Raw genomic sequence first — 22,055 nt, 5'->3', positions numbered from 1 at the left:
CGCCAGAACAGGAGAACGGCTGAATGGATTTCAAAACGGTAAAACTCAGCTTATTAACCACAATGTTAAAGGTTCTTTATGGAACCATTTAGACAAAAAAAGTTCTTCTATGGCATCGTGAAGCACCTTTATTTTTAAGAGTGTATACTAATACTAGCAGCATATACATTTGGTTCGAATACATTTTATTAGCCCATACTTTCATAAGCCTAAATCTCTTCAATCCTATCCACCTTTTTTCCGTAAGAACGGGCGTGGCCATTTGTAAACTTTATGGGTCTGGCTTCTGGTCTCATCCGCGTCCAGCTATTTTTAGCTGTACAGAACAGCTCGTTTTGCTGCTTGATATTGCAAATTGGTGTGTCCTACCATGTTATTTTGATGTATTATCTTAATTATGAACACACTGTTTTGTAGTGCAAACAGTTTTACCATTTATTGCACGTTGTTCTTCTGGTTATTTCCCTATAGTGATTAATGAACCAGAAGTCTCACCCATAGTTAGGCTTCAGCATTGAAGTAAAATGAAGATTCTTATCAGAGGTGATTGGAGATTAGTGTAGTGCGTATACCTCCCGCTTTGTTCCAGTTTACTGATTTTTGTAAAATAACTTGTTTTTACTTTTCAAATAAGAGAGTCGTTTTGTTTAATATGTTGCAGGCGGCTTTATTTGTAATAAATAATTTCTAATAAACAATATTAACAATATTACGTAATTATATGATAACGGGCTTGTTTTTGTAGCTGCGTTTGCTTATTTAGAGTTCGCGAGAGTTGGCAACAGTGTCCAGAAGCGCGCGAACAAAGACTAAAAGGAATGGCGCAAATTTTTGAGGTGAGACAAATCCACCTCTTGATAAAGTCTAGTTTACTCTTGGAAACTTGATATTCTTTCGTCATTTTATATCTCTCGTGTCATTTAAAGCTCATATTTTTTCTTTTTCTTTGTAAGGAGGAGATTATCAGAAGAATGTCGCTGAAAGGGTTTGTTTCGACCAAATAAGTGTAAGCCATTAACTAACAAGGTGGTCCTAACCTTAGTAAGGTTTGATTTTGCCATATTTTAATATTGTATTGGGTTAAATCGGAAATTCACAGTTGTAAACAAGCTTTTTTAGTCAGATTTGAATTTTTTTCTTTGTTAATAATTACAAACCTTTTGGAATGATGTGCAAGCGAATGTGACGGAGCAGCTATGCTATTATTGCAGTTGTAGTACTGTCATTGTCCAGCAGATAGCATGCTCTCAGTATGTTTTCATACTGGTCACCCTTGTGATTTACTGCATTAGACCTGCAGTCTTATGTAATCTTCCCTAACTTATATTACCGTCTCTCTGCTCTGTAATTGAGCATAAAACAGATGAGACCGTTTTATCCCACCTATCACACACAGCCAGCAGACACAGCATTACAAAAAGATGTTTTATTCACAGTTCGTGTCTTTTTATTGGTTACAGAAGAGTTTCTGACAGAGCAAAGCAGGCCCAGATGCGGAAAGCAAAAGGGTAGTTAAAAAAAATCATGGATAGAGAAATAGTGAAGAGGAGGGGAGAGAGGGAGTGAAGAGGATATGTTTTCTTTCAGTCCCCACTCTCCTCTCTTCCTTGGGCGATCTGTCTCTCTCACTCCCTCCGTGATAAGCCTGGCATCACTTTTAGGAGACCAAGCTCTCTCGGTACAAAACCCTCATTTTCTCTTTCATTTTAGTCAACTATCAGGTGAAAGAAACAAGAATGATGTCTGGTTCCTCTATTATAGAGTGAGATCACTCCATCTTGCCTCTTTCTCCCTCAGAAGGAGCACTCCTCCACATTTATCTAGAGAAAAGCTATAGATGCCTTCAACCCCAAGACAGCAGCGAAAGATGCAGCTACTTTCATGCATGAGAGGTGGTCGTGGGTAATGAGTGAGAAACAGAGAGAAAGAGAGAATATGTGAAAGATACAGAAATTATGTTCATTTTATTGAAAACAATCCCATATCCCCACTTGACAGACACCGTGGTCATGAGCCTCTCCACCCTCCCAATTCCTCCTCAGCGAGACAAGTCTTTGGAGAGATGGAGAGAGTAAGTGCTTGAGAGTAACAAAGATGATGGAAAGAAAGAAAGAGAGGAAGAAACACAAAGTAAGAGAAGGAGGACAGAGAACAGCTTGGGAGAGTAAAGCAGTGAGGGATACATGTTCATCTCTTCATTTTCTGTCTTGTCTCCAAGACCGTTTACTCCTCCTTCTCCTCTCCGTGTGTGATGACGTAGCAGATGTTCTTGTAGTCAACATTGCCAGCAACATCTGGGGGGAAGGCGGCCCACAGATTCTTCATCTAATGGATAAAAAACAGAATTTTGATTAAACAAATATTAAACAATGAACATTTTAGAGACTTTATGTAAAAAGTAGCGAATAGTGACAAATCTTTTCCATTCCATGGATGATTGAAGAAGAACAAAAATGTAGGGCAGGGCTTAATTCTGTTCATCAGTTGTTGATTGGATGGAAGTAGATCTAAATGTGACTGACCTTGCGGTTAATTGTAAATAAGAGTTTTATTGGACTAAGTGATTGAAAAAGTCCAGCATATGTCACCAGACGGAAGGTTATGACATTTTGATTTAAAAAAAAAAAAAAAAGATCTCAAAAAAAGTAAAACAAAAATTTACAGATAATTTACTCACCACCTTGTCACCCAAGTTGTTCATGTCTTTCTTTCTTCAGTCGTAAGGAAGAAATTATGTTTTTTTGAGGAAAACATTTCAGGATTTCTCTCCATAAAGTGGACTTCTATGGTGCCCTCGAGTTTGAACTTCTAAAATGCAGTTTAAATGAAGCTTCAAAGGGCTCTAAACGATCACAAAGGTGCTTTGAGAGGTTCTTAACAGCGATGCCATAGAAGAACCATTTTTGGTTCCACAAAGAACATTCAGTCAAAGGTTCTTTAAAGAACCATTACTTTCTTACCTTTTTATAATCTGAAGAACCTTCTTTCGCCACAAAGAACCTTTTGCGAAACAGAAAGGTTCTTCAGATGTTAAAGGTTCTTTATGGAACCATTTAAACAAAAATGGTTCTTCTATGGCATTGTGAAGCACCTTTATTTTTACGAGTGGAGGGTATGTTGAAAAACTCCCATCTCATTTTCTCCTCCAACTTCAAAACCGTCCTACATTGCTGCAGAAGTACTGACCCAGTGTTTACAAAGTGTACGTGCAAAGATCAAACTCGCGGGCACCATAGAAGTCCAATATATGGAGAGAAATCCTGAAATGTGTTCCTCAAAAAAAAACTATTTCTTTACAACTGAAGAAAGAAAGACATGAACATCTTGGATGACAAGGGGGTAAGTAAATACATGTCAATTTTTTTGTTCTGGAAGTGAACGAATCCTTTAATAAGACTAAATTGATAGATTGAATTGCCATGTCACGCTGATTTAAAACTATGAAGAGCAACATGTGATCTCACCTCCTCTGCGGAGAACCTGTCGCACTGGGTGGTCAGGAGCTCCTCAAGGCTGGAAAGAGAGAACGAATAGCAGTCAGACATGGAAACATTGATTTTGTTTGCACATGGAAATAAAGAGCGAGTTAATGTAGTCTTACAATTGCTTCTTGATTAAGCCAGTGGCCTCTGGGTCCAGAACCTTGAAGGCAGACACAATGACGTCTTCGGGGTCAGCACCTTTCGGATACACAGAAAGCGAGTTACACTAACTGAGTGCAACAATGATTGGAAAACCGAAGAGAAGACAGACTTTTGCATACCCTTCAGCTTCTCTCCGAACATGGTGAGGAAAACGGTGAAGTTGATTGGGCCGCTGGCTTCCTTGATCATGGCCTCCAGCTCCTCATTCTTCACATTCAGCTGGCCTACAAAGAGACGGTTGGACGGTCAGCACACATTCATGGATATACTTACAATAGACACAAGTGACACAAGACTCCTTACCCATTGAGGCCAACACGTCCCTAAGGTCGTCTTTGCTGATGATACCGTCTCTGTTCTGGTCAATGATTGTGAAAGCCTATGTGAGCAGAACAGAAAAATGGACATTGTTACAGGTGAAAAACCAATGACTAAAGAGGCAATTCAAAAATAAGTCCCCTTGTTTTTTTCGCTCTCTTTCCTAACAGTAGTAAAATGTCCTTCTCAGTCACATGAAACTCAAGAAGGGGCTTGAGTAGCAGCAGCTGCGAACTCCCACCTGGCCCCCACAGAGACCCTTGCTGATCCTTCTTTCCATCTGGGAGACGTGTTAAGTCAATCCCAACTGTGATGTCAGACATTCCTGAAGAGGCACTTGAGAAGGCACTCTGAGATCGCTTATTAATAAACCATTCAAACCACTTCACATCCTTACTTAGCTCAGATGCACACTACCCTGAGGCTAATGCCAGTCATCTCAACCCTTCAGCATGTGCGTACCTACTCTTTAACGTAGTGTCTGAGGTAATAATATAAATTTAGATTAATCACAATATTTAAGAATGGTCAACTCCTGGAAAATTTGATTTTTTTCCTGCTCTTTCTTTTGTCCGTTAATTGCAACTGCAACTACTCCAAGGCCCTCAAACATAGTCCTCATTAACTGTTTTATTTACATTTTCCTTTCTCTTTTATCTTGTCCAATATCCATCATATGTTTCACGTTATTTCTTTCTGTTCCTCTGGCATGCACCATGATCTTCAGCTGCCATCCCATTGGGGTCAGGAGTGTGTGACAGATGGGAGGGCGGAGAAGAGAAAGCCGTGGCATTTTTTTTGGTTATTAACAGACAAGACCAAGAGACTAGTTGTCAGTCTGTTGACTCAGTCCAGTTGCTGTACTGACCCTCAAACAAACCTTAATATAGATATGCTTTGATCATATTAGCATTATAATTCAGAAGCAACCTCTGTGATAAGTCACAGTGGCAATTTGATGCACTCAACTGATGTCTAGTAACATTTACCCCTAGCAATCTAATTTCGACTTTGATTATACATATTAAAATGAAAATCTAACTAAAACATATATACAGTCAATATATAATAACCTAAAATTATGACATCTACTATATACCAATATATATGTAATGATTATAAGATCTGAAAAAATATTTACCTCTTTGTACTCCTGAATCTGGCTCTGCTCAAACATGGAGAACACGTTGGAGGAACCCTCTCCACCTCCTGCCCTCCTCTTGGCCTTCTTGGGTGCCTAGAAAGAGAAAAAAAATACATTTTTAACATTCAACACAGCTGAATAGTGCATATTTCCTCTGTGTTTTTGACAATACTTGTCGTCATAATTTGAAAAACAGAGCGTCAGACACATTGCAGTGCCACACAGAGTTTAGAAACACAAGACTCTCATCCATAAGACATTTTAACGCATTTATTGTTAATAAAACCCTGTCCAGCCACATTTTTACATGTGATATACATCCAAATAATGACCTTTGCGTAGGTCACTCTTCAATGATTTTTAAAACGGTATTGAGTAGCTTTACATTAGCATATAAGCAAAACCACTCAGTTAAGCAGTTTATAACTGTTGGTCCTTGTTCTGGAAGAACAGCTTCAGAAAAAAAGCCCAGTTTATCATATCCTGTTAAAGGTATTATAAGTCCACAGTTCAGTTATCCAAGAATCAGACGCTGATTCAAAAAGCAAGCTCTCTTCCATTCAACCCTGCTGAGACTGAGGCATTATGTCCTTGTGTCCACCTGTGGCCAGGTAACATCTAAGGTTCAGGTTACTCACCATTCTGAGACGGTATGTGTGAAGTCTAAGAAGCTCAAGAAGTGAAGACTGAAGCCGCGTAGTGACTTGCTTCTGGGGGGCTTATATACTGGCGAAGGCCCCTGGCTAATTATAGATCCAACCTTAACTGTGGCTTGGGAAAAAGACAGAGGGAAGAAATAGAGACAGGGAAAACTATGAAAGGGGAGAGAGATGAGGTAGGGGTAAAGTGATGAAGGAACACAGGGTGGGATGCACTATCGTCTTACAGTGCTCAGAAATAGCTATTGGAGTCTTGGAATGGGATGAATCTGATACCGATGGCAGCAGCCTGCGTGTCTCACGTAGACTAATAAGGACATGGAGACGTAAGGGACTGTTTGAGCTTCACACAATCGCATAACTCAAGCAATTTGAAATGAATGCGCCGTAATCATAGACACCAAGGGCAAACCTATATTTAGATCAGTGCCAGATCAATATTTGCTTTTCAGTGTTACATCTGAATCCTAGGGTTGGGATGGGGGAGGTTGCAATAATACACTCTGATTAATGTAAATCTAGAGTTTTTTTTTTTTTCGAGCCAATGATTATCTTGTTCATCTATGCATACACGCCCCCATCTGATATATATTAGAGGCATCTGAGGCGTCTTAACCCTTGCCATCTTGTCACCTCTTTCCAAATCAGCCCTAATCAAAAATAGGTTTTAATGCCTTTCCTAGTATAGTGATGCCATAAGATTTGTGTCCAAGTCCCCCCACCTCTTCCCGCCACATGGACATACCCAAATTCAGCACTCTCTCTCTCTCCAAGGAGCTCTTTGACCTCGCTCGGTCACTCTGCAGTCACAGTTTGAGATGGCACAAGGGGAGCTGCTCTGTGTATGGGCACACAATTATAGTCTTTTCTTTCAGTTTAAGACGATAAGCACAATGCATCCCAGTGAAGGCTTGGCATGAGATACGCATGAAGGGAAATCTGAGGCTTAATACAGGTTCTTTTGGAAAGGCGGGGGCAGTGGACAGCTGAGAGTGACCAAAATAGCAAAACAAACTTGTCTGCTCCTTGAGCTCTCTTTTTCTTCTCTGTTTAATCCATCAGTCACTTCCTCTGCTACTTCTAGCAACCCATCAGTTTGTTTTGCGTTCCTTTCCCCTTTTAGGCTCATTTGATACCTTGCGAGTCGGTCCTTTACGTGTTTCGTTCGCCTTTCTAGATCTTTATAGAATAGCTGAACTGGACTTATTAATGGAGTAGCATTTGTATGGACATCTGTTAGATGTTTTAAAATCAAAAAGTCATGTAAGTTTGAAAGGGAAATGCATGCATTTACATTTGCAAAATATTATTCATTAGTATAGATTAATGTTACGGTAACATCGATAATTCTTGCAGTCATTGAAAAAGCAGCTGAATGATTAGACGGCTTCTCAAATTAGATATGCTATAGCCCTATGCTATATTAATACACCCCTCCTATAACTATATATGGTGGAACGACATTCAAGTGTATAAGAGAGATCAACAGGGAGGGGAAGTAAGATCTGGGTTAGAGGAAGTGTAGGCCTTGAGATGAGATATTGATTTTTTTTTTAAATACAGTGTTCACAGTGGAGTCTATTAAAGTATGTCTGACTAATGACTGATCAGGTTGTGTATACATCTGTGATTTAGTATCTTCATAGGGTGGCCTAAAGGCTAGTTTGTCAGTCATTTTGTTTTGTTTATGGGCTGTCAGAGTGTACATGTCTATACATACGGTACATATGAGGTGTAACATGATCTACTCTGACATGTATCGTCAAAGCTGTTTATCACGGCAGAGATGACTGGAATCCGGATGAGGTGAAAAAGGCCACATCGTCGCTGTAGGAGTTTGACATACCTGACGTCTGTGGTGTGCAGAGGTTAGGGTTGAAATGAGGTGCTTCATGTTGCATCTAACACTTAAGGAGTTTGTGTATTTTTGTTGTCAGAGCTCTGCTGTACATCACAGAATTGGCATAAAATTTCATAACGTGATTTAATGAAAAATGATCCACCTGTTTCTTCAACGCGAAAGTAATCCAATGGGTAAGACTTCAGAGAATAATAATCGGAATGCATTTATCATTTACAGAAATTATATAGAATACTGTCGTCAAAGAAGCTGATCGCAGACGTTTAAACGGACAGACTATGGATGAAACCTGCTATGATTACTTTAAAAACCTAAATTTGATTTAAACATAGCCTATTGTTTGAACTGCATATGTGAATATTATTTAGGCATATTAGGGCTACATAATATTCACATATGCAGTTCATAGGGAACATACTGTATTATATTAACCCTACAGTTACAGCATGAAATACTATTTAAACCTTTGCATTTACCTGTTTTATCTTACATTTTTCTCTCGCAAATGCAAGTTTATATCTTATATTTCTGACTTTATAACTTGATTAAACTCAAGAATAGTGAGTTTGTTAATTCTGAGGGGGGGAAAAAGCCAGAAGTGTGGGACACAAACTCATGAATCTGAGCCGAGGGGAAAGAGAGAAAATGACGAGTTTATTTTTCTCATCAGAATTGTGAGATATAGTCTTGGAATTGGGAGAATAAAGTCAGAAGGCTCCGCCCACAAAAACGTCATCACTGTTTGCAAAACATTGAATTAGTCTATAATGAATTTTTGTATTGCTCAAAAACAACACTTGAATTGACCCACATTAATAAAAAAAAACACTTATCTTATCTTAACAGAATAATTTATTAGGACTTTTATTCTAATTTAATTGATACAATAATAACAATTTTATAAGTACAATAAAATATTTAATAACATACTAAAATCAAACAACCCTACTGATTTAAAAATAATGTTCTTAGTGAAGCTGTGCAATATGCAGTGCTGAAATACAGACTCAAAACATAAAAAAATAGTTAGTAATTACTTATTAAAATTAGTATTAAATTAGACCTATTTTTACAGAATTGATTATACATTAAAGGATAAATAGTAGATAAAATAATCAAACATTTCTCTCAACAAATTAACAAAAAGCAAATCAAATGTATTATAACACAAAATTGATTGTTGATATGCCACAAAAGGCATTCAACATAGTGGTCATAGAAACGGTGTATATATAAAAATGTATACAATAAAACACATCCAACCTTACTGATATCATCCAATATATAATTATATATGACATTAAATAATAAAATATCAGTTGTGAAGCAACTAGTGACCCTGTGTCTGAAGCATGGCTGAATAAAGTTAGTAGTACTGTTGGTGCCATCTGGTGACCTACAGTATAAAGAGCTGCACTTACTGAAATGCTTAATGCACAAACTTTTTTTTTTAATGTTTACTGGTATGACTGTGATATAAAAACTGTTGCTTTTTAAATAATGTGTTTAATGTTCCAAAGTTACGTGAACTAGAAACGAAAAGAAAAAAGGCACATCTACATCCCCAAAGAATTGAGGTGCGTTGAGAAAGAGGAAGAACAGAAAGGACATATTTTTCAGTTTGTTTATGAAACCTCCTGAACTGTGTGAAAAAAGTTCTGTGAGGCAGAACTAAACAAGATCACAGTACTCTCAGTACATATTTTAAAAGGATTAGCAATAAATTAAATATTAATTATTATTATCATGCATTCACCGCTCTACAACTAACATGTCTCTAATCAAACCTGATCTGATAGTATCTAAAGTACTTTGGATCCAATATGAACTTTTGCCATTGTAAATGTCTGCAAATAGGGTAAAGTTACTGGTGGTTTGGGTCTTTTTTGTGACAATTCGAGCGAGAAGGAACTAGGCTGAGAGACCACAGAGAGGAAATGAGACCTTGTACCAAAAAAAAAAAGCGATAAGATCAGTGTCAGTGCTAATCTGCATACCTTCATAAAATTAAAAAGACAACAGGAATCTTCTAGTACAGTATTACTTACACTGCATCTTTAATACATTCATCAGTCTATTGTTTTACTATTTAGATGACAACATGAACAAATGCATTTACAGTTGAAGTCAAAAGTTCACATACACTTGCAGAATCTGCAAAATGTTCATTATTTTACCAAAATAAGAGGGATCATACAAAATGCAAGTTAATTTTTTATTTAGTACTGACCTGAATAAGATATTTTACATAAAAGATGTTTACATATAGTCCACAAGAGACAGCTTTTTTTGTTTGTTTGTTTTTGTTTAGTGATAGTTGTTCGTGAGTCCCTTGTTTGTCCTGAACAGTTAAACTGCCCGCTGTTCTTCAGAAAAGTCCTTCAGGTCCCACAAATTCTTTGTTTTTTTCAGCATTTTTGTGTATTTGAACTCTTACCAACAATGACTGTATGATTTTGAGATCCATCTTTTCACACTGAGGACAACTGAGGGACTCATATCCAACTATTACAGAAGGTTCAAATGCTCACTAATGCTCCAGAAGAAAAAACAATCCATTAAGAGAGAATTTAAATATCAGGGTAAATTTGACTTATTTTGTCTTCTGGGAAATATGTAAATATCTTCTGTAGCTTCTGAAGGGCAGTACTAAATGGATAAAAATATATATTTAGGCAAAATAAGATAAACTTACACATCATTCTATTCAAAAGTTTTCACCCCCAGCTCTTAACACATTGTGTTTCCATCTGAAGCATCAGTGAGCGTTTGAACCTTCTGTAATAGTTGCGTATGAGTCCCTCAGTTGTTTCAATGTGAAAAGATGGATCTCAAAATCATCCAGTCATTGTTGGAAAGGGTTCAAATACACAAAAACGCTGAAAAACCAAAGAATTTGTGGGACCTGAAGAACTTTTCTGACAAACAGCAGGCAGTTTAACTGTTCAAAACAAACAAGGGACTATCACTAAACAAAAAAAAACAAACAAAAAATAAAAAACAGCTGTGGATCATTCAGGTAACAACAGTATTAAAAATCAAGTGTATGAAAACTTTTGAACGGTGTCATTCTTATAAATTCAACTATTATTTTTCTCTTGTGGACTATATGCAAACGTCTTTTATTTGAAATATCTTACTCAGGTCAGTACTAAATAAAAAACAACATGCATTTTGTATGATCCTCTTATTTTGGGTAAAACAATTAACATTTTGCATATTCTGCAAGGTGTATGTAAACATTTGACTTCAACTGTATATGTGATACTCTAGCCAAGATCAATGAGGTCCTCCGCAACGTATCCCACTTCCTCACGCTTCTTCTTCAGCCAATCAGCTCTTAGTTGCTTAATCTCATTTCCATAGTACTCATGCAGTTTACTAAACTCTTCAAAAGGATCAAAGTTCACAACAGGCCACTCCCCATAAGATGGTGCCGGACCATTTAAGGGTGTGACATGGGCATTTCTCTTGGGCCAGAGCTTTGGAGATCGCTTATTGGTAGTCTTGAATTGAATAGGAGGAGCATGAAGACTATAGCTGATGGGTCTGTTCGGCACAAATGGCGGTGGTATGGAACTGGTGCTGTAGCTCCGCCCATCTCGGGGCACTATGGAAGTCCCATGTACGAAAAAGGGTTGTCCTGTGTTCCAGGAAGCCATTATCTTATTGTCTGTAGAAGTCACTGCAGAGGTCTGGATGGAATCACAAAGGCCTTTGTCTCGTCTAGCTTCTGTTTTGTGGAGAGCATGAAAAAACACAATCAGACATGTTAAAGCCAATAGATACCGAAAACACATATAGATATAAACACACAGGCACACCTTCGTAGCGTCTCTCCAGGTCTCTGACAATCATGGAAAGGTAGATGTGACTAGCGCAGAACAGAGCACCGATCCAGCTCTCCTGGCTGAGATGGTCATCAGCTGCTAGTCTATACGTGCGGAGGCCTGGTCCAGTGAACACCAAAGAGAAACAGAATTGACCATCTGTCTCACACGCCTGAACCATGCAGCCCTCCAGAACAATCACACCCAGCAGGTTACGGTCGCCTGGACGCTCCTGGTAAAACAGCAGATTCCCCTTCAACACAAACCAGCGGCGCAGGTAAGTGGTGTTCCTCTCTCTCTGCGGAAACAGAAATGTGGTTATTTCAAACACAGGTAGGAAGAGGAAGTCATTGCAATTATGACTCATTTAAAGAGGGAGAAAATGATTCTAGAGTGTACAAGAACAGAGAAACGCTGGAGATATGAAAACATGAACAGATGTGTGTCACTAATTAAAAGATATCCTAAAGGCATGCTTTAAATAAATGTCTATCAAAAAGTGTAACAGCCCTGTTTCACCAGTGGTGCAATTCACAGAAAGGGAGGGTGGTTTATTTTTAGTTTGTTCTGAAATATTGGTAATTGAACAGATTATTATTAGAGATCATTTAATAACTATTTTTATTTAAAAAAAGACACCTTTAACACCAGCTTTCCCTAAACCTTTTATATTTTATTTACTTGTTATCTTTTCATAAAACAGTAATATTTATAAATAAAATATTATAATATAATTAATATGAAATATATAATAAAATGTATTATATAAAAAAATGTGCATACTGCATTATGCTAACTGGGACTTGATTTTGATTGCTTCTATTGTCCTCATTTGTAAGTTGCTTTTAAAAAGCGTCTGCTAATTACCAAATAATATAGTCCTATTTGCCAATATTGTCTTTACTTTTACCATTAATTTTAAATTTTACATTAACCTAAAATGTACCTTTTCCCATTTCAGTTGTGTAGGTAAATAGCACTTAAAAAAAAAAAAAAAAATGAAAATACAATATCATTCAAAAGTTTTATTTTTATTTTTTTTAAAGTCTCTTCTGCACAACAAGCCTGCATTCATTTAATCCAAAGTACAGCAGAAACAGTAAAATTACTAAATATTTTTACTATTTAAAATAACTTTTCTATTTTAATGTTTTAAAACTTATTTAAGAAATAAATTAAAATTTATTTCTGTGATTACAGCTGAATTTTTAGCATTATTACTCCAGTCACATCCTTCAGAAATCATTCTAATATTCTGATTTGCAGCTCAAAAAACATTTATTATTATTATGATGTTAAAAACAGTTAGATGAATAGATGAATATAAGGTTCAGAAGAACAGCATTTATCTGAAATAGAAATGTTTTGTAATATTAGAAATGTCTTTATTATCACTTTCTAACACTTTGCTAAATAAACTTATTTCTTTCTGAGCAAAAAGAAAAAAAACTGACTCCAAGCTTTTGAATGATATAGTGTATAATGTTACAAAAGCTTTTTATTTCATATAAATGCTGATTTAGATCATTCTGTTCATCAAAGCATATTAGAATGATTTCTGAAGGATGTGACAATGAAGACTGGAGTAATTATGCTAAAAATGTAGATTTGATCACAGAATTAAATTGCAAATTACATTTGAAAATATACTAAAATAGAAAGCAGTTATTTTAAAAAGTAAAAATATTTCACATTTTACTGTTTTTGCTGTACTTTGAATCAAATAAATGCAGGCTTGTTGAGACTTCTTTAAAAAAAAAAATAAACATAAAAAATCTTACTGTTCAAAATCTTTTGACTGGTAGTTTAAATCTATTTGTTTTTTTCTGTAAAGGGTTCTATAAAACGATCCTGAAGGTAAAGTTAGCAATGCATCATGAAAAAGATAAAACGTCTCAGATATAATGTACTTCGCTTTCCTACTTGAATAGCACTTGAATAGTAAACACATCTGACAGCCAAGGCAGTTTTACTCGAAACGCTCTCTTATAAACAGGTTAGGAAAGATTCAGCCTTTTCAAACTAGATTCTATATTAAATTAATAATATTTGGGTAAATAGACAAAACCAGGTCCTTACCTTTTTGTAGAGATATCCCTCTTTATCGACAGGTGAAGTGCAGGACAGGTAATGGGTTAGAATCTTCTCATGGATCTTCATTACAACGCCACCTGGCGTGCAGCCGTGTCCTGAGAGTGAGCTTTACATGAACAGAAATTACAACCCATCGATAAATCAAATTTGCCATCGTCTTTCTGTCAGGGTTTTTTTTTTTTTTTTTTTTTTGAACAAAAAGTTTTTCATTAGAAAAAAGGAACGCGTACGTTTTAAGTAAGTATAAAATCATACGTGAATAACTTGTCTATCCGGTTTACGCCGTATCTGTCAGAGTGCAAGAATACAAATACATTGCCACGTAAATAGTACGCGTCCTTGAAGCAGCCATATGCGATAACAAGGAATCGATGGCAATGAATCGTGACCGGAACAGTGACAGACAGACAGTGTTTGTCAGGTGCAGAACTTACTTTGGTCAGTGTCTTTCCGTTGGTTTATTTTGGATATTCATACATTTTAGTGGCAAGCTCCTCAATCCCGGCAAATCGTATAAAGAACAGAATGATATTACAAGTTTCGCATTACCAGCGCACACCCTCACGCCGGTCTTGCTAGTGTTGAAATATAAATAACGCGACCCACTTCCTGGTAACAAAAGCCGATGCCCTATTCTCTTTAGACTTCATGATGAAACAGCAGCGACATGTGCGCTCTCACAACCCCAACACATATTAACGAATTTATCTAGCCTATGGGAAGTGAAAAATGAAGGAAGTAAACACTTATAAATAAATAAAAAAAGAGATCATTTGCATATTATTGATTCATGTTTCAGGCTCTCATCAAATATTTACTAGATACATTATCAGAACAGCGCGTTTGCTTCTATGGTTTGCATAAGCAATGGCGTTTTTGCACAGTTTCTGCTTCTCAAATGCACCTTTTCATGCAGACGCATTATATTTATAATAAAAATGTTTTCTATATTTAAAGAGTGTAATGTTCCCAAAACGCATACAAGCCAGTGGCTTTGTTAACATTAGATACCCATCTGAAAGTAAGAGAACAATAATTTGTTAACAAAATTCAGCAGGTTTTTGTGCAATTCTCAAGCAGATCAAGTGATGGACGTGAGGTCACAGTAGTGCCGTAATCGCAATGGACGTTATTCAACCGGTTCACCTCCAGGTGGCGATAGAAGCTGTGTCTCATTTAGAAGGATGCGCTCTCCGGAGATCGCATTCGAAGGCTGCATAGGTCATTGAGGCTGTCTCATTTCAGAAAAGCAAGTAGGACACTTCAAATGCGACCTTCTTTCACAGAAATTCGAAGGATGCATGAGATGTATCATTTGCTACTACAGATAACCCAAAATTCTTTGTGTCGCCGTAAACAACTGTTGTTAATTTGAAAAACACCGGCACAGGCAGATGTACACAAGCCAAGATGTGGTGTTTATCATTTAAATCGGTAAAAACGGATAAGGTTGTTCTTAATATCCTCCTATTTTTTTTCTCTAACAGATATGCTGCAGCTCTTGAAACATTGAATAAACACAAGTAAACAAGCATTTTTTTTTTAAATTACTTTACAAATGTAAAAATAATTTTCCTTCATTTAAGTAGTGTGAGAGTGCAACGATGCTCTAAATTTGTTTGCATAGTAACGTGAATAATCCTGTTTCATTTTCCAACTGTCCTTTTTTTCTTTCCTCCCGTCCTACGAAGGCCGTCTCGTTTTTGTTCTAAGTTAAGGACACTTCGTATACACGTCCTACAGAGGATGACCTCCGGAGGGCGCCGCCTTCCAAATGAGACACAACAGCTAGAGATTCGGACAGAATCTCACGAATGACGTTGTTCCGGTTTTAGTTTGCTTGAATGGCGCAGCGGGGAGAATAACATCCAGGTAACTAAATATTTTACTATGTGTTTTTACCTTGTTGGTATTTGTTTACAGCTGACCAGCCTGTTAAGCGTGCGTCTAGGTCGAGCTAAAGTTTATTTTACATGGCTTTTGAAACAGCGTTACGTTAGCTAGCTGGCACACGCTCCTTACGGACACTCGCAGCATTAGCTGGAGCATTGCATAGCACAGCAGTGATGTAAATAATGTGACTTGAGCTCATTTAGTTTGGTTAGGTTATTATATATTATTGAGGTTTTGTCTGTATGCGTAAAATATATGCCTAAATCATTAAAATCTCATTTTAGATGGAGTTTACTATGTAGGCAATCAGATATGTGACTCTGGACCACAAAACCAGTCATAAGTAGCCTGGATATATTTGTTGCAATAGCCAAAAATACATTGTATGGGTCAAAATTATCGATTTTTCTTTTATGCCAAAAATCATTAGGATATTAAGTAAAGATCATGTTCCATAAAGATTAATTTTTTTACATTTCCTACGTTATATCAAAACTTAATTTTTGATTAGTAATATGCATTGCTAAGAATTTCATTTGGACAACTCTAAAGGTGATTTTCTCAATATTTTGATTTTTTTTAACCCTCAGATTTTCAAATAGTTGTATCTCGACCAAATATTGTCCTACCCTAACAAAGTTGTTATTAGTTCGGTTTCCTATTAAGTCACTGAATGTTGCGCTCAATGTTGGCTCATGTAGTCATGTCTTATGTCTCTTTTAGCATGTCGAAAAGGAAAGTGACGTTTGAGGATGGAGATGGGGAGATTACTTTGGAAGATGTTCCAAAGAAGAAGGTTAGTTCCTTAAATCTTAATATTTAAATAACAGTGTCCTGTTATTACCATGCATGCATGGTCTCTGTTGTGCTTTGTCCACAATTTGTTTTTTACAGATTGTTGAGGGTGTGAGTGGCCCAGGATCCAGATTTAAGGAGAAACACTCTTTGGACAGTGATGAGGAAGATGAAGGAGAGGATAGAGAAAACAGCAAATATGACATCCTTGCCAATGACGACGTAGAAGGTCTGAATAATAATTTGGCCTCTTAATTTTATGCACATTGCAGAATGTTTTTTTCACTTTTTTAATTTTCCTCTAGACCTTTGTAGTGCCTGCTGTTAGATATAGGCTCCAAAAATCTGACAAAAACACTAGATTTGCTTGTATTTTATTCACATTACTTAAAATATAGAGTGTTCACGTTATGTCATCAAAGCGAAAGCCGGCACTGAACATAAACAATGCCATTGAACTGAATGGAACTCATGGACCAACCTTTCCTGCTTACTAAGTCCTGCTCTATATGATTTAGCAGCTTCCACACTTTTTTTCCATGGTTTATACTGCATAAATTAGTAGAACAATGTCTTCAGTAGTACATTAACCATGCAATCCGCTGCTGTTTACATCCGAGTATCGCCACAATGGCCGCGCATCCGGGTAACTGACCAAAATGTGACGTAGACGCAAACCCTCTATATTTGCCTTACACATTCTTTGTGTTTACAGGTCAGGAAACGGCAACCATTGACTATGATGAGGGTGTACGAATCACCCCTTTCAATCTCGACGAGGAAATGCAGGAGGGATACTTTGATTCGGAGGGAAACTATTTTGTCAACAAAGAGGAAGAAATCAGAGACAACTGGCTGGACAATATCGACTGGGTACATTTTAGTGCATGAATTTCAAAAAAATGGTTGATGATCTAAGTTTAAGCTTTAAGGGAACCCTGGGTATTAAGACTTGTATTGCCTAATATAACAAATGATGTCTCTTACTGAAATATGCAGTAGAAAACCCGTGAAATATTTACGTTATTTAAAAAATCCACAATGTTATGTACATATTTTGGACTATGGGGGGCGCCATTATTTTAATTACATAAAATGGTTGCACTTGGTAAGCTAATGGTGTTACCTGTTGCGATTTTTACTGCAACACAACTTTAAATACACAACTCGGAAAACGATGACCACAGCTACTGAAAGAGCTTATAGGTGGCGATGGATATAAGCATAGGCTTACACCAAATGCTGTACCATCGATTTTTCCCCACAAAGATCTTAACGCCCCTTGATATTACGTGAAATCCGCTCTGAAAATCTCCTTTTGTAGCTGCAGCATCTAGACAAGCATTGGTATGTTTACAATGTTTGTAAGCTCTTTCAGTAGCTGTGGTCTATTAAAAGCCTTAAAGGCATCAGAGCTAAAGTGGAGAGAACAAAGACGTGGGTCTTTAGGAAGTTTTATTCGTCCACAGGCTTCCCATTCTTTTCTCCTCTTCTTCTCACTAGGAAAGCAGTGAAGACTTACATCGCTTCTCTTGTTGCCCTTCGACTAAAAATTACAACCAAAAGCTGCACAATGTGGCATCGTATTAATATTTTATTTTTCAAGTTGCTTATTCTGAGTTGTGTTGTGGTAAAAATCACAACAGGTAGTGCCAGTAGCTCACTGAGTGCAACCATTTCATGTCATCAAAATAATGGCACCCCCCATAATCCAAAATATGTATGAAATGATGTGAATTTTTTCAAATTATGTAAATCTTTCATAGGTTTTCCGCTATATATTTTAGAGACATAATTTACATTATATTAAGCCATATGAGTCTTAATACCCAGGGCTCCCTTTAAAGTTCAAATATTTGCTAAATGTTTTCCTCAAACACACTATCTCTTCACACAGGTAAAGATAAAAGAGCAGCCTGTGAAAAAGAAGAAAGGTCTAGCAGCTAAGCGGAAGAGAAGAATTGGCGATGAGGACGAAGCAGAAGAGGAGATAAAACGTGAGGAGGAACGGAAAGACGGTGAGGAAGATGAGGAGGAAGAAGAAGAGAAAGGACCCGCAGAAGACCCTCTGGCTACATACAGCCATCATCAACTTACAGAAGCTATCATTGAGCTAATGCTACCTGGAGAAACAGTGGCTGCTGCTCTGAGAAGACTTGGCGGTCTTGGAAGACAGAAGAAGAAAGGGAGACTGAGAGAAGGAGAGGAGGAGAAAAAAGAGACTTCGAACAGAGACGCTGATAAACTGGACAAACTGACAGCATTGGCGGACAGACTGGTGGGGATCGGAGAGTTTGAAATTTATCAGCAGACTTATGAAAAACTGGCCTACAAGCTAAAGGGGTTGACTAAAGGAAAGGCAGCCAAAACGCTAGGGGATGAAGAAGAAAAAGATGAGCTAGACATGTTCGGTGACAACTTTGATGAGAAGCATGGTGAGGATGAAGACAACAGCAAAGGTGAGTGATTGGACAAAGATGCAACATGATTAGATACAATTTAAAGTTGAACTTTTATTTGTAGTAGTGTAGCAGCTTTTTTGTCAGATAATGAGTACTGAATTTTATTGGCAGTCAGCTTTTATGATTGTTTGATTCATGGCTGACCCCTTAGTAATAAGTCGTGTGATATGTGCTTCTCTCTAGTGAGTGATGGGGTCATGTGGGAGTACAAATGGGACAATGAGCAAAACTCTGAGCTCTATGGGCCCTTCAGCAGCCAACAGATGCAGGTAAGACATTATCAGAGCTTTAATATGAAACTTTAATTTGCAGAAGTAATTGAAATATTTTTTTATTGCTCAAATGTGTGTTGTGTGTGTGTGTGTGTGTGTGTGTGTGTGTGCATGTATATACTTTTATATATATATACATATATACAGTGTTGGGGAGGTTACTTTGGAAATGTAATAGATTACAGATTACAAATTACCCTATTTAAAATGTAATAAGTAGTGTACCTTTTCAATTACTTTAGAAAAGTAAAGTAACTGATTACATCTGATTACTTTTTGATTACTTTTAAGTTTCTAATGGATATTTTCAACTAAATCATTTTCAAGCATTTATACCAAGCAGGTGTGACCTTACAGTAGTTTACTGTTAGAATTTCAAAATCTTTCATCACTTGAATTAAGATTATATTAATTTAATTTTAAAGTACAGCCATCACAAAACCAGACCTTATAACAAAAAAAAAAATAGTTTACTGTTTTTACAAAATCAAAATTGTGCATAGCTATGACAGGACACACTGGCAAGTAACAATGCCTTGAAAAACTTAAATCTTAAAAAAGATTTCTTTAAATATCTATTTAAAATAGATAATTATTTTTAGTTATATTTAAGAGAAAACACAATTCTAGATTATAATAATGTAGTAAAAACAAGTTTTTTTCTTCTTACTGATATAATAAAAAATAGTAAAAATCTGCATACTATTATTTTTTTTCCCGACTATTTGTGAAGGGAAATCATTATACCATACAGGGCTAATAATTATTTCTAACTAACAGAAGAAAGAATAGATTTTAGAGTAGATACTGCCAAATCCAAACAGACTCCATCATTGTAGCTGTGTCATAAAATCCATGGTATTGTTTTTTTTTTTTTTTATTGTTTTAAATAAAGTTACATTTAATCTAAAACACTGCTTAGATTCAGTGACCAACTGGGGTGCTTCACTAGATGATAGCTCGATTTTGCAAGACAAAATGAGACAAACTAATTGAGAGATTTGTCCACTAGGTGGCACGTTAGGTCAACATCGATCATTATAGAGAAAAGTTTCAAGCCCTTGAGAAAAATAGATCTATATTATTCGAAAATAAACTAAACTGCAGCGGATTTTCATCCTTCAAATCATTAGTCACGTTTCAGCTGAAAATCACGCAGTAGTGTAAACACTGACTTTACAAATGACACTCAAAATTAAAATGGGTAAATGTGATAAAATCGCAAGTTAGATCTGACATTACCAACCTTATTCAAGGAGAAAAAATGCGATATTTTTTTGTGAAAGGGTTCATAAATACAAGTGTGTCTGGTAAAGGCAGCTAGCAGGCTAGCTAATTTGTTATGAATGTTTTTAATATTGGTCTCGAGTACACAAAGAGGACGATGAACGCGCTGACAAAGAGGATTTACCTAATTGGCAGACGTGGTGCACCGCAAATTCAAACCAATCAAAAGCATCAGAATAGCACCGCTTTAATAAATGGCCTTAGCAGAAGGCGTCGTGCATATCAAAAACAGGCAAAGCAACAGATTAATATTATTCAACATATCCCAGATTTTTAAAGAATTTAGATGTAACCCCATTTGTAATCTTTAACATTTTCATAAGTAACTGTAATTTAATTACACATTTTTCTAAGTAACTGTAACGAATTACTGTTACATTTATTTTGTAATTAAATTACGTAACGCCGTTACATGTAACTAGTTACTCCCCAACACTGTATGGGGAGTAACTAGTATATATATATATATATATATATATACACTATATATATATATATACACACACACACACACACACACATACGCTACCAGTCAAAAGTTTTTGAACAGTAAGATTTTTTAAGTTTTTTAAAGAAGTCTCTTCTGCTCACCAAGCTTGCATTTATTTGATCCAAAGTACAGCAAAAACAATACAATTCTGGAATTATTTTACTATTTAAAATAACTTCTGTTAAATAACTATATATATAATATATTAAAATGTTATTTATTCTTGTGATTTCAAAGCTACATTTTCTTTGCATCAACTCCAGTTTTTACATTACTCCACGCTTCAATGTCACATGATCCTTCAGAAATCATTCTAATATTCTCTGCTGAGTGGATTTTTTTCAGGTTTTTTATTACATATAAATCTTTTGCAACATTATAAATGTCTTTATCATCACTTGATCAATTTAAAGCATCCTTGTTGAATAAAAGTATTAATTTTATTAATAAAATAATGCTAAAAATTCAGCTTTGAAATCACAGGTATAAATTACATTTAAATTACATAGTATTTCACAATATTATTGCTTTTGCTGTATTTTGGATCAAATAAATGCAGGCTTAGTGAGCAGAAGAGACCAATTTAAAAAACATATTTTTTTTTACTACACTAGTAGCATACATATACACACACACTATTTAAAAAATATATAACAAAATATTCAAAAATTGCTTCTTTTTGGAGTTGTCTGACATAGGCATTGACTTAATCAGTGGCGGTTAGTAGTAGATGGGGAAAAGTGGTTTGGAAATGATTTGAAAAGCATTTTTGCATTTCTGTTTGGAGCTTCTAGTGGCAAAAAATTACATCACCATTGAGCAAATTCTTATTTTTTCCATTTATGTCACAGTAGTTTTGATTATATCAAGGACAAAGTCTTTCTCAGTTTTTTTTAATCTTTTTTTTTGTGAACATTCAAGCATTTTGAACAAACGAACTGTATTAAATATCGCCATTTCTTTTATTCCAGGACTGGGTGGACGAGGGCTACTTCAAGGACGGAGTGTACTGCAGGAGGATTGACCAGGAAGGTTCCCCGTTCTACAACTCAAAGAGAATAGACTTTGAACTTTATACATGATCTGTTGATGAATTACATTGCTGGTTTTATTTGATTTCTTCTGCCCATCTGAGAGGGCTTCTCTAAATAATTGTTTACTCTTCAATAACTGTCATACATATATACACACATACACTAGTATGTGCACCTGTGTTTGATACATGATGTGTTTTAAAATAAAGACTTTATGGCTGGACCCAACCTCGTGTTCTGGCTAATGTTACAGCTATTCTGACTCATACATG

General features: G+C 36.2%; 3 protein-coding genes across 3 annotated transcripts; 1 reads left to right on the top strand and 2 right to left on the bottom strand.

Annotated features, from left to right (window-relative positions):
* Positions 1-1,938: 1,938 nt before the first annotated feature.
* On the bottom strand, positions 1,939-5,809 carry mylpfa (myosin light chain, phosphorylatable, fast skeletal muscle a). The gene is made up of 7 exons (XM_073840073.1): positions 5,745-5,809; positions 5,104-5,199; positions 3,948-4,023; positions 3,764-3,868; positions 3,602-3,680; positions 3,465-3,513; positions 1,939-2,325 (listed from the first exon to the last, which is right to left on the bottom strand). Exons 1-7 carry the CDS (start codon positions 5,745-5,747, stop codon positions 2,224-2,226), a joined length of 510 nt encoding a protein of 169 aa, XP_073696174.1. The 5' UTR covers positions 5,748-5,809; the 3' UTR covers positions 1,939-2,223.
* A 2,629-nt stretch (positions 5,810-8,438) lies between these two features.
* Positions 8,439-15,153, bottom strand: pheta2 (PH domain containing endocytic trafficking adaptor 2). Its single transcript, XM_073840064.1, has 4 exons — positions 13,985-15,153; positions 13,536-13,656; positions 11,451-11,754; positions 8,439-11,359 (listed from the first exon to the last, which is right to left on the bottom strand). Exons 2-4 carry the CDS (start codon positions 13,614-13,616, stop codon positions 10,896-10,898), a joined length of 849 nt encoding a protein of 282 aa, XP_073696165.1. The 5' UTR covers positions 13,617-13,656; positions 13,985-15,153; the 3' UTR covers positions 8,439-10,895.
* Positions 15,154-15,288: 135 nt separating this feature from the next.
* On the top strand, positions 15,289-22,006 carry cd2bp2 (CD2 (cytoplasmic tail) binding protein 2). The gene is made up of 7 exons (XM_073840056.1): positions 15,289-15,422; positions 16,167-16,239; positions 16,338-16,467; positions 16,954-17,111; positions 18,136-18,697; positions 18,884-18,969; positions 21,721-22,006. Exons 2-7 carry the CDS (start codon positions 16,168-16,170, stop codon positions 21,829-21,831), a joined length of 1,119 nt encoding a protein of 372 aa, XP_073696157.1. The 5' UTR covers positions 15,289-15,422; position 16,167; the 3' UTR covers positions 21,832-22,006.
* Positions 22,007-22,055: the final 49 nt, after the last annotated feature.

This window comes from Garra rufa, chromosome 1 (assembly GCF_049309525.1).
Source record: "Garra rufa chromosome 1, GarRuf1.0, whole genome shotgun sequence".
NCBI classification, from domain to species: domain Eukaryota; kingdom Metazoa; phylum Chordata; class Actinopteri; order Cypriniformes; family Cyprinidae; genus Garra; species Garra rufa.
The sequence above is the reverse complement of the archived record's forward strand: the minus strand, read 5'-3'. Positions and strand labels throughout refer to the sequence as shown.

Excerpts from the sequence above, each read along its gene's own strand:
- mylpfa (XM_073840073.1), bottom strand. Across the intron at positions 3,869-3,947 it reads GGACGTGTTGGCCTCAATGG|GCCAGCTGAATGTGAAGAAT; the intron begins GTAAGGAGTCTT and ends GTCTCTTTGTAG. Across the intron at positions 2,326-3,464 it reads ACAGGTTCTCCGCAGAGGAG|ATGAAGAATCTGTGGGCCGC; the intron begins GTGAGATCACAT and ends TTTATCCATTAG.
- pheta2 (XM_073840064.1), bottom strand. The coding sequence starts at position 13,616 with ATGAAGATCCATGAGAAGATTCTAACCCATTACCTGTCCTGCACTTCA. Across the intron at positions 11,755-13,535 it reads AGGGATATCTCTACAAAAAG|AGAGAGAGGAACACCACTTA; the intron begins GTAAGGACCTGG and ends CTGTTTCCGCAG. Across the intron at positions 11,360-11,450 it reads CCTGGAGAGACGCTACGAAG|AAGCTAGACGAGACAAAGGC; the intron begins GTGTGCCTGTGT and ends TCCACAAAACAG.
- cd2bp2 (XM_073840056.1), top strand. The coding sequence starts at position 16,168 with ATGTCGAAAAGGAAAGTGACGTTTGAGGATGGAGATGGGGAGATTACT. Across the intron at positions 16,468-16,953 it reads TGCCAATGACGACGTAGAAG|GTCAGGAAACGGCAACCATT; the intron begins GTCTGAATAATA and ends TTGTGTTTACAG. Across the intron at positions 18,970-21,720 it reads TCAGCAGCCAACAGATGCAG|GACTGGGTGGACGAGGGCTA; the intron begins GTAAGACATTAT and ends CTTTTATTCCAG.